This window comes from Carassius auratus, chromosome 15 (genome assembly GCF_003368295.1).
Source record: "Carassius auratus strain Wakin chromosome 15, ASM336829v1, whole genome shotgun sequence".
Taxonomy (NCBI): Eukaryota; Metazoa; Chordata; class Actinopteri; order Cypriniformes; family Cyprinidae; genus Carassius; species Carassius auratus.
The window spans coordinates 10607273-10619782 of record NC_039257.1 but is presented as its reverse complement, the minus strand read 5'-3'; the positions used below and the strand labels follow the sequence as shown (position 1 = coordinate 10619782).

The window sequence follows — 12510 nt, the reverse complement described above, 5'->3', positions numbered from 1 at the left end:
ATTACATTTAATTATGTTTCAATAGTATATATAAAAAACTAAACATGCTGCCAAAATTATTAAATAAATCACATGCAACATATTTAAATGAATTTATTTTAAATTAAGTTTTAGTCTGAATATTACAAAAAAAAAAAAAAGTTTTAAAGTAAAAAAAAAAAAGTTTTAAAACAGCTAATATGCATATGCAAATAACTGTAATGAGTCCTAATGTTTTACAATGAAGGTTACCCAATAAGAGATGTGATTCATACATTTTATGGGGGAAGAATCAATATTTTTTCTCCTTTTCTCCTTCACATGAATATATTTTAAATCACCTACAGAATGTAACACTATTTACTGTTCATATGACATACCATCATTAACCATTTAAAGGGTTAGTTCGCCCAAAAATGAAAATTATGTTATTAATAACTCACCCTTATGCTGTTCCAAACATGTAAGGCCTCCCTTTATCTTCGGAACACAGTTTAAGATATTTTAGATTTAGTCCGAGAGCTCTCAGTCCCTCCATTGAAGCTGTGTGTACGGTCTACTGTCCATGTCCAGAAAGGTAAGAAAAACATCATCAAAGTAGTCCATGTGACATCAGAGGGTCCGTTGGAATTTTTTGAAGCATCGAAAATATATTTTGGTCCAAAAATAGCAAAAACGACGACTTTATTCAGCATTGTCTTCTCTTCCGTGTCTGTGTGAGAGAGAGTTCAAATCAAAGCAGCTGGATTTCCGGTTCGCGAACGAATCATTCAGTTCACCAAACACTGAGCCAAGCCAGATAACGAACAACAGACTGACTCGTTCAAGCTGTGATTCAGCGTGAAGCAGACCGACACACAGAGCGTCTGAACTGAACTTATTCTTTTGGTGACTGATTCTGAACTGATTCTGTGCTAGTGTTATGAGCCCGGGTAAACCGAAGGCTTGAATCAAGGGCAATCATCGCCAATGACGCCATTACGTTGAGCGCAAAAGAACTGGTGAACCATTTTCTTCAACCGGTTTATTGAATCGAACTGTCCGAAAGAACTACTGGTGATCCGAACACCGATGCAACCAGTTCTTCACTCGTGAACGAGTCAGTCTATTGTTCGTTATCTGGCTCAGCTTCGGTTCTCTCTTCACAGCAGTTCAGTCAGTGTACTGTTTGAGTAAATGAATTACTCCGGGATATTGGTTTATTTGAACTCAGAAGGAGTGTCAGCCACATTAAAAAAGTTAACAGCTTAAGTCATTTGTGGATTAATGCTTATTAGAGATGCAAACCGTTTAAAACGATTCAGTTCGATTTGGTGAACTGAATGATTCGTTCGCGAACCGGAAATCCAGCTGCTTTGATTTGAACTCTCTCTCACACAAACACGGAAGAGAAGACAATGCTGAATAAAGTCGTCGTTTTTGCTATTTTTGGACCAAAATATATTTTCGATGCTTCAAGAAATTCCAACGGACCCTCTGATGTCACATGGACTACTTTGATGATGTTTTTCTTACCTTTCTGGACATGGACAGTAGACCGTACACACAGCTTCAATGGAGGGACTGAGAGCTCTCGGACTAAATCAAAAATATCTTAAACTGTGTTCCGAAGATAAAAGGAGGCCTTACTGGTTTGGAACAGCATAAGGGTGAGTTATTAATGACATAATTTCATTTTTGGGCGAACTAACCCTTTAAGGCTATATAATAATGAATCATGTTCTTACAAAATGAAGAAAATGAGTCTGATAATGAAAGGCAACTGTCCATGTCAAACAGATTAGAGGGATAAGTCAGAATATAAAAACAAATTCTATATTCAGGAATCAGGTTTAGTAATATCTGACAGTGTTCATGTGACACTTCATGTCACATCATCAGGAATATTGTGTTCCATCCAAAAAAAAGTCAAAGCAAAATGACATTCACTGAAGCAGAAGCACAAATCAAATACCCAGGGTGGCACCTCTGATGGGAGATTGCATACATACCGGTCGGGGAAGGCTGAGGTTGGCCCCATACCAGTGGTAAAGTGCCCTCCATACCGGCTCTGGCACCGTCTCAAAGTCCCGACAAGCCACCAGCTGTTGGGATTTCTTCAGCCGGCCTCCCTCCATAGTCAGTGTGGGCGCCTGGACAAAACAGAGTCACACACTTCATATTGACAGCAATTTGCAATGGCAACTTGTAGCGACTAGTCGACCTCCAGTGAATAAATCACAGGTGATGTAAGAGTCCTTCACCATGCTCTTCTCCGATGACCCTGAGAGTGGGAGGATGGATAAAAAGGCGGATAAGAGCGAATTGACTTAAATACTGCTTTGCATGGTGTTGAGTACAGAAAGCCTGATAATACGGGATGCTACATTAATACAAGACTGCAAATGTGTTTGTGACAAGGCATTACAGAAGCAAGCAGTTTTATTTAAAAATGCTTTTAGCTTCACATAAAAGCATTCATTTTCTAGAACACAAATGTTACAGACCATTTATCACAGGATTAATTTGTTCTAGGTGATTTCAATTTCAAAAAAGGCACTTTAGTGTCGTTTTGAACTCTAAAGCTATAATTAGATAGAATAGAAGAAAAACAGCTTGAAGGTGTTATTTTCCCTGCAGGTCTATTGAATGCACTTTAGCAGTCATTTTGATGGACAAGGGGATTATCAGTGGCTTCCTGGTTTTGGTGGGTGTTCTGGGCACATGTACACTCACCTTCATGGGCTCGGTGGTAACCAGAGGCTGGTTGTCTATGGCACCAGGTCTCTGCACAGCCATGCTGTTGGGCAAATGGCCATTGGCGCTGGAGAAACACTGGTTATTGTTGTCAGAGATGTTGTGCTGCCGAGCAAAGCAGACGTCTGTGGCAGAGGAAGTGGCGTGTGGGGTCAGGCCTGGGGAAGTGAAAACATTGTGTAATATAGGCTAAACACTGTATCTAAAACTTTATGGCACTGGACTGGAGCACTTCCCATTAGGGCTACTATTCTTTGTTTCGAACACCACAGCTGAAAGAGTTGGAATATGGTATTTGAAAGCAGACTCCAATGCTAAGGCTGAGTTCATTTGATCAAATGAATCTAAATATCTGTTTTCTATTGTAATGTATTTTAAAGAGTAATTTATTCCTATGATGGCAAAGCTGAATTTTCAGCAGCCAAGTACTCCAGTACTCTGTAACATTATAAATCTGTTAACTGTCATAATTTAACTTGACCTTGCTAAATAGAAGTATTCATTTCTTTAAAAAAATAACAGAAAAAGTCTTACTGATGGTAAACATTTGAATGGTAGCTTATGTGGTAGGCTCAGACATTGAGTCTCAAATTGTACTCTTAAAGGGATAGTTCAGCCTAAAATCAAAATTCTGTCATTAATTATACACCCTAATGTCGTTTCAAACCAATACAATCTTTTTTTAATCTTCGAAACACAAATTAATATTTTTGATGAAATCCGAGAGCTTTGTGATCTTGCACAGACAGCAACGCAACAGTACTGTACCTCATTCAAGACCCAGAAAGGTAGAAAGACATCATTAAAAAAAGTCCTTGTGAAATCAGTGGTTAAACCTACATGAATACTTTTTGTGCAAAAAAATAAAAATAAAATAAAAATTTACGTCTGAATGTTAACAAATCTTAATTTGTGTTCCAAAGATGAACGAAGGTCTTACGGGTTTAGAATGACTTGAGGGTAATTAAGAAATTTTCATTCATTTTTGCGTGAACTAGCCCTTTCACTCTAGCAACTGAGTTTGTACTTACTATTACCAGTGCTCTCTGAAGCCTCCGATGAGCTGGAGATGTTATCAGGGAATTTTTCTTCTGGGGAACTGGGGGAACGGACCACTATTCCAATTCTGTACAAGATGGGGTCTATAGGTGCTGTTGACTGAGAACTTCTCATCCCACTGCCTTGCATTGACGGCTGCTCCATGACAATCGACTTATTATCCTGTTTAGCACAACAGATTGTATATCAAAAATGAAAAATCCACCATATGGTCAGTATCATCAATAAAGACTAAAACATCACGCTACTTTTTGTCCAGCTGATGCCTGACAGAAACAAGATCCAGCTTGATTTTTAAATCAGTTTAGTCTTTTCTGTTGTCCACTTACAATTGCTAAGTTTGAAAATGGTTCATAGTTAAGTTAGTTGCACAGTATGTTTATAATAATCTTATTTCAAAACAAATGAAAAGGAAAGCGATTTCTCATATGACTCCTTTTCATTGTTATGTAGAGGCTGAACAGGCATTTTGCTGACTCACATATCTGACATAGTCTTTCCATTGCTGCCACCACTGCATGGAGATCAGGAACCAGTTCTGACCGGGTTGTAGCCCATGTCTGCTCTCCCTCTCCAGCCAACCCCTGTGCCGTCAAACAAAACAGTCAATCAGTCAGTCAGTCAAACTATCATATTTATACACAGGCACCAAAATAACCCAACCAAACTCTCCTTCCATCACAACACATCAGTGCTAAACTTGCAATACAACAGACACACTGATGTGATACAGTATTTATAGCATCTTTTTGTGCACCATCAGTCCTGCTGAAAAATCTAATTGAAAATAAAACTGTGTTCTCAATCTCTGTCTGGTTTAAAACACTGTTAGAGGCAGAGGAAGTATGATGGATGCTTATATACAGACAAAGCCTAATCATGAGGCTTATGGGAAAGTGAAATACAATACGGCCCTCATAAGGCTTGTTTTAAAACACTGAGAAAGTGCTCTGTAGGGACGCTTTTCAAATGAAGCAGAGTTACAGACAATGATAGGCTGAGTAATGCTGTGTCCTACTCTCACCTAATGATCTGGCCTTCCTCTTCAGGGGTAGCAGGACGCAAGCCCAGGACGATATGACACACCTGATGACAAACAGATTAACAAGCAATTTCAGGCCAGACCCAAGATGTGTATACATTATTGGATTTACTAGTGTTTACAGATTATAGAAGCATTTAGACACTTTTTTTTTTTTTTTTCTCAAAAAATGCTACAAACAGCAGGATAATACCTGAAACAGCAAGTTGAGGAACTCATTGGCGAGTGCACTTTTCACACTCCATATTTGATAGTCCTCCAGGGTTAAGTGCCCTAGCTGTGAATAAAACACAAGATAAAGGTTAGTTTCATCTTAATCGGATAAAAAACACTTATCTTACATCTTTTTTTGACCCTCTAACTCTAGCACTCTCTATTATAATTCCATTCTTTAAAAAAAATAATTAATAATAAATAAATAAATAGTAATAACTTGTCCCTTTTAGACTTCCACTCTATTCTTTTATTGCTTGTTTTCTTAAAAAAAAAAAAAATCCAACTTTTCTAATCTTTTTGTATTTTATTTATTATACAATTAACAAAAGCAAAAAAGGCCTCTAACACTAGCTTGCTCTATACTTTTTGTTTTCTTTTTATTATATATATATATATATATATATATATATATATATATATATATATATATATATATTTTTTTTTTTTTTTTAACCTTACTGGATTAAGCAAACTGAAACTTGTTATAGCACTTGTGTATTATTGCTCTTTTGTTGATTTTGATTGCTTCCATTGTCCTTATTTGTAAGTCAATTTGGATAAAAGCATTTGCTAAATGAAAAAAGGTAAATTTAATTTACATGCAAATTTTTTAATTTGCTAATATTTACATTATATTTATATTAAATATATAAAGCATTATATTTTACATCATATTTATATTAAAATTTTAGATTTTAATTAAAAGGGGGTGTGCATATTAGTATATTTTGGCTGTGGTTTTGAAGTGTGAAATTGAATCAGAACTGGTATTAACTAATGCATTTGTTATATCATGATATGCTATATGCAATATGAAAATGAAAGAACAATTACTTTTGTTGTGTCATGCATTTTCAATATGTCCTCTACAATGTCTGACACGCTGGAATCAAACTCCTGAAACATACAGAAGCATAAATCATGAAAGATCATCATGAAATCTATAACTGACATGAAACAACTCCATTAGATGTAAGAAACACGCTGACAACTCAGGATGCACAAATCAATAATGAATTGATTGAAAGTTTCATTTAAATGTTTAATCTCACATTAGTGCATATATGCAACAACATGACTGCATCTCATTTGCATTAATCTCCTAATAAGCATATACACATAAACAAAATAATGACTATTAATGCTATGGAAGTAATTTGTTTAGTAATAAAAAGGTTAACCAGATTAGTTCAACTGTACCATGTTATTAATGCTATTTCTGTGGATGAAAAAGGTAAGTTCGATGAGACAATCAGCTGTTCTGCACTTACAGGGAGAGTGTCTGTACGGTTATCCTTCCACACCTCCAGCAGCGCCACCACCATCTCATGGATCTCATCCCTGGACAGAACTCCATCCCGATCTACATCGAACACTTTAAAACAAACTGCAATACAAGGTGGAGAAAATAAGATGGGAAACTATTATCATTTGCGCAAAAATAATGCAATATTTATTTAACTGTGTGTATATGGCCTCAACAAGCAAAGGGATTTTATATATATAAAAAAAAAAAAAAAATCCTGCATCTGCTATGGAATAAGAGGAGCAAGAGAGGATGATAGAAAGTAAAATGCTTACACTTTTGCCTCTCCGCTACAGGGCCCCGACAGCACGCTGAGAGCCCGCAAGATATCTCCTTAAAGTCAATATGATTGTCCCGATTCTCATCAAAGGCATGAAACAAGCCTAAACAATGGGAGAAAATGTCAGTGTTCAGATCAGCCAGAGTGTGTAATTGGATTCTTCACAAATGATCCAATACATTTTAAAAGCAAAGACCCAGTACTATTAAAATAAGATAAACCGTGACTTTTCTGGGAACCGCAAGTTTGTGTGTTTCAGTGCATTTGTGAATCTTTAAAAATTGCTGTAATGAATTATGCCTTACCTTCACTAAGCGATGCGTGAATAGGGGGCGAGACAAGAGGGACAAAGGTTTCCAAATCAAAGCGGCCTGTCCTTGACTGGGCTTTCAGCAGCCAGTAGCGTTTTTCCAAGTCGATAATGTCTGATTCTTCTACTGCAAGAAAGGAAACACACACACACAAAAATTAGATTTGTTTAATCAGATTCTGTTTAATAATTATATAATTTTATATATATATATATATATATATATATATATATATATATATATATATATATTTTTTTTTTTTTTTTTTTTTTTAATCAAATAAAGTATTAATAACTTGTGAATGTCAAATATTAGAGAAAGCTGAATTTTGGCAACTTACTGAAATAAAATAAGATTCAAGGTAAAACTAAAACTAAATAAAATGACTAAAGCACATAAAAACTCAAATTAAAATGAAAATATACTGCTGACACTGACAATTTCCTCATACAATGCTATTATATGGTATAAGAAAAAAAAAAACTTAAATATATTATCATACAAGTCATATAGACTCCACTAATCTGTCCTTTTTTTGTTTTGTTTTTTATAAAAAGAACCATCTTAATATTGACTACTTTACCAGAATCTAACGGACTAAATGTTTATTGTTTGGAAGAAATATTCTTAAAATAGACACAGGAATCATTTTCATAATAAATTAGAAACCACAGCTGTAGCAGACTGTAAGTGGGCTCCGGTGAGTGACATGGGCTCTTATTAGATGATAAACATTTATGATTGATTACATGACAGCTACTAGGTGAAAGCATGACTCACTGTAAACACCACAAATAGTCCTTTTAGTTTGCTGGGGTTAAAAGGGCCTAGGTCAACTCTTCTTGCTTGGCCATAATCTGTAGCTTAGGCTAATAGGATTGGTCTATCCCCTCCTACACTGACTGTCACACATAAGGTAAGTGTCAAAACACAGGAATGCAAATCTGATCTTTTGTTTAACCTGATGTTCATTTCAGCCTCCTTACCGTCTATCATTCAAAACACAAATACATCTCAGAGAATGCACTCCATAAAAAAATAAATAAGGGAGCAGATCCATACAAAAAAGAGAGAGAAAGAGAGAGAGAGAGAGAGAGAGAGAGAGAGAGAGAGAGAGAGAGAGAGAGAAAGAGAATGTCCTGGGATTTCTTGGGACAGGAATAAAAGGCATTTTAATGAACAGCTTCTGGATTGCACTGAAACTCCCCTGTTATCTCAGACTCCAGCAGCACAGTTAAACCTCTGTGGTTTGATGGACAACTGGGAGTATGATTGGATTGGGTCAATAGTCATTATTTCCCATAGTGCTCTGGGAGAGCAGGTTTACTGTCTGAGGGCTGAAAACTGAAAGAGCAGAAACACAAGGGATCTATAGGGGTACGAGCCCACTCACTACAAATCACCATAAATGATTCAGTGTCAAGTGGTTTCTAAAGAAACTCTAATCCTAATATAAACCATAAAACCCATATGAGATGCATTTAGCATAACACCAAACAACATTTAACAACAGATCTCCCTCTGGAATGAAGAGACATTACAGTACACCAAGTAATTAATGCAGTGACGAAGAATGATCATTATTCAGAGCAACATTATTATTATTACTTAGAACAATAATTAGTTTAGAATAGCTGTTGGGAACTGAATAACTGCTTGAGTGTTATTCACTGATGTGCATTGGACAGCAAATGATAATCTGTAACACTTATTACGTGCCGTATGTAAAAGAAAAGAGCCATCGTTTATTCTGAATGTTTACAGCCTTGAACGTTGAGGTACATCTTAATATGAGGTAGTATGTGCAGTTAATTTCAAGCTAGCCATAGCCTGTGATATCCTCTGGTCGTGCAATGCATTATGGCATTGTTTCTCTGGTGGTTACTAGTGGCTAGCGTGACACTGTGGGGACTCTGAAGCTGTCAAAACTTTACTGTCCTGTAAGAAGGCACAAAACACATACAGACCATGACAGAGGAGAAATTACAGGTCAAGGCTGAGACACAGAATATTTATACTTTTAAAATGCATTTGTCAGTGAGCTGCGCCAAAACAATGATTCAAAAATATTAGTGGAAAAAAAAAGCACATAAGAAAATACATAAGTGTGTTCCTATGTTTGGGTTAAGAAAGATATTTTTTTCTCTCTCCCCCTCTCTACACACACAAAAATAATTTCTTCCTGAGAAACTATGTTGAAGTGTTTCTGTTAAGAGGTATATCATTGCATTGTAATTTTGTGCAAAATATATGCAACTGGTCAGAGGTGAGAGTGACCTCATTATAATTGAATTTTATTTTTTGTTAAATGAGTGCAACCCAGAAATAGAGCAGGACTGTACATACCCTAAAAACTATCCTCCAGCAAATGCCATTTTAACAGTGTTTATACAATAATATATATATATATATTACACTTTCTATTGATTACAAAAAAATTAATATATTATTCATAGTTTCCACAAAAATAGTAACCAGCACAACTGTTTTAAACATTAATAATAAAAAAGATATATTACTTGTGCACCAAATCAGCATTTAATTTCTGATCATCAGAATGATTTCTGAAGGATCATTGCCCATGTGATATTGAAGACTGGAGTAATGGCTGCTGAAAATTCAGCTGTCATCACAGATATAAATTACATTTCAAAATATATAATAAAACAGAAAAAAGATATTTTAAATTTTTATAATATTTTACATTAATACGGTGATATTACTGTATTTTTTATCAAATTAATACACCCTAGGTGAGAACAAAAAATAAGTAAATTAAACCATGAAGGTGTATGGTTAGCATAAAGCTTTTATATTTATATATAGCTACCATACAGCTACATGAACACATTAATTTTAAACTACACACCTCTAAATGCTAGCACTCACCTAAAGGAGCGACTCGTTCAGAGTTGCAACAGAAGAACCATACCATATTCCACAGCACATGTCACGGCTCTGGATGTTAGATATGGCATGTACCATAGCAAACGTTATGTTGGCAAAATACAGTTACTCTCCATTTCCATATGCAATCCAACTCCCTTTCCTTCTCACAGATTACTGTCACCCAGCCTTCACTTTCTTCTTTCTGATAGGCCTCTTGCCTGTTCGCACTTGGCCTGGTGTGAGGCATATTCTGGAAGGCGCATGAACCCATAAACCCACACTCGCTCACACAGATCACACAGATCATGACTACTTCACACCAACGGCACACACACAGCCCTCTCACTGAGCTAAGAGGATAATCTGAAGCGGGCCGCAGATTACCATGGGTTGCCCAGGTAGCTTCTCTGATTGGCTAGAGATGGAGAGCCAAAGCTGTCCTTGATTGACAAAGCAAACTTCTAATTTTAATTTTACTGAGCCATTTGCATAATCACATGCTTTAGTGTTTTTTTTTTACTTTCTATCTTGTGTCTGAGGATAAATGTATCTTGTCTCAGTGACACAGTGAAAAAAATAAAGCCAAACCTTGTGCATTCATTCTGTAATGGAGAAATACGCAATAGACAGAATCGATCAGGATCTTACTAATATACAGAAAGGCAAATAAATTGACTTTCCAATAATGACTGTATACAGACAACTGATTAATGACAAAGGCAAACAACTGCTGTGTATGCTCTCTGAAGCAACCTATAGGCAACTGCTTTAAGTCACAAGCAGAACAGGCTTGTCGATATTGGTTTGCTCCTGCCCTGCACTAATGGTTGTGTTTCAAAGCCTACTGAGCAGCCTACTAGCATAGCATTATCAATTCTAACATCTGAATCAAATTAACTTTTCTCATTCCCAGTAAAAATATTCAAACCCCCTAAAAAAAGAGATACATTTACAGTGCAATCTAACACACATTTATCCAGATTTTTGCACAGTCAAACAAAGCTACCTTTGTTTATATTTAATGCAAAAATAATAATAGAGGAAGAGTCTTAAAAATGGCTAACAAAGGATAAAGAGAACGATAACCAGAACAACAGGTAGATAGACAGATTAGACATAATATCTTAACCTTTAATTTAATTTTAAATAAACCTACGTAAAGTCATTAAAATCCCAAGTAAAAAAAAAAACCTGTGCCATGATTTAAAATACCTTTATTTTCATACCAAGTATCCTCAGAATCCATTTACATATTTATTTACATATCACTTCAAACTTACAGATAGAAAATTATAATTAAACTTTAGAGTATTTCTTTGATGCATAATGCACACTACTTAATACTAAGCCTAAAATATGTTTTAATATCTCTATTAATAAGGACAGTATTATCTATGTATAATATCAGTCTTTAAATGTAATATATTAAAAGTGAACCTGAAGCATACTTGCGATAGTTCCACTTTAGCACAATTAAATAGACTTCAGTATAGCCTTAGTTTACTTCAGCACTACTTCCACACAATTAAAATGCATTAAGCAGAAAACGACTTATTCCTAAAAAGCAGACTTAAAGTATACTTGTTTAGTAAACTGAAAGTACAATTGCAGGATATAGTAAAATGTATTCCTGACCTGTGCTTGCGGAATGAGTTGGAATAAAAAAGAAAGCACTTCCAAAAATGTGTCCAGCAAAAGCATTGGTTTGAAAATCACATTTCATTGGTTTGGATTCATCAAAGATTCAGTATGAATGTTCACAAAGCTGGAATGCTGCGCTTTGTAACAACAGACCTACAACATGTGGTGAGGAGCAGCAGCGGTTGTCCAGAAGTGAGCAGAGAGAAAGGTACTTGTCTCAGAAAATGTACCAAAAAAAGATCATTTTAGATGTTTTATTACTATTTGGAGCATTGCTCGACGAGGGCTTAATGAACTCATTTTTGTGAAAACCTCAAATTCGACCAAAACTGACTTCTTTTACCTGTAGCTTAAAATTAAACCTGGCACATCTAAATTGAAATCATGGCTATCACAGCATGGTCACTTGTGAATGTGGGTCAAGTGGGTCATGCAGCACACTCATAAATGAAAAAAAAACCCAACAAAAAACAAAACAAATCACAGGCTTCCCACATTACGATTTCATGACAGCAAAAGCACTGAGTGACCAAGCGGGTGAGGGATCTTCAGCCCCTGAATAAATCATTGTCTCTATGAGAAGAGCTAGTGCTCTGTACAGACTTGGGGTCTCTGAGTGAATGCAGCCATTTCCTTCACAGTGTCAGTCTGGTTTTAATAGCTGGTTGGCAGTGACAGCTGCAGCAGGGCCGAGTGTGTGCAAATGCGGTGTGTGTGTTCACTGAGTGGGAAGTGTTGCCTGTCACTCGCTATTATCTCACACAGATGCCTCTTTCCCGGTGGAGGACAGGCCGGCTGATTTGCTGATGCCTCCTTTGTTTTGGGGAGGAGAGGAAAGTGGACAAAACGAGACTTGCAACCTGCCTAAAACATCTACAGCATGGACGATCAAAGAGCAGACGACTGTCAGCTTCAGCGACACACAGTGTGTCTTGTACATTTAAATGATAGCCTTTTAGTCATTTCTTATTAAAACCCATATTTCTGTAAGCAGCCAGTCCAGAGAGCATTGAGAGTATATTCAGAAAGTACTAATGGAATAGTGAGAGAG

At 36.1% G+C, this 12510-nt stretch overlaps 1 protein-coding gene across 3 annotated transcripts in view; it reads right to left on the bottom strand.

The window, feature by feature from the left end:
- The window catches only part of usp32 (ubiquitin specific peptidase 32), a 47929-nt gene that overhangs the window by 14835 nt on the left and 20584 nt on the right, over positions 1-12510 (bottom strand). For 2 of the 3 annotated variants that reach the window (XM_026282295.1, XM_026282297.1), the window contains exons 6-15: positions 6924-7055; positions 6614-6721; positions 6304-6419; positions 5867-5929; positions 5010-5093; positions 4799-4860; positions 4256-4358; positions 3747-3936; positions 2695-2873; positions 1971-2111 (exon numbers count right to left, since the gene is read on the bottom strand). In XM_026282295.1, coding sequence (XP_026138080.1) covers positions 1971-2111; positions 2695-2873; positions 3747-3936; positions 4256-4358; positions 4799-4860; positions 5010-5093; positions 5867-5929; positions 6304-6419; positions 6614-6721; positions 6924-7055 — 1178 coding nt within the window. The remainder of the gene's footprint in view (positions 1-1970; positions 2112-2694; positions 2874-3746; positions 3937-4255; positions 4359-4798; positions 4861-5009; positions 5094-5866; positions 5930-6303; positions 6420-6613; positions 6722-6923; positions 7056-12510) is intronic. The other variant, XM_026282296.1, reaches the window with a different exon arrangement.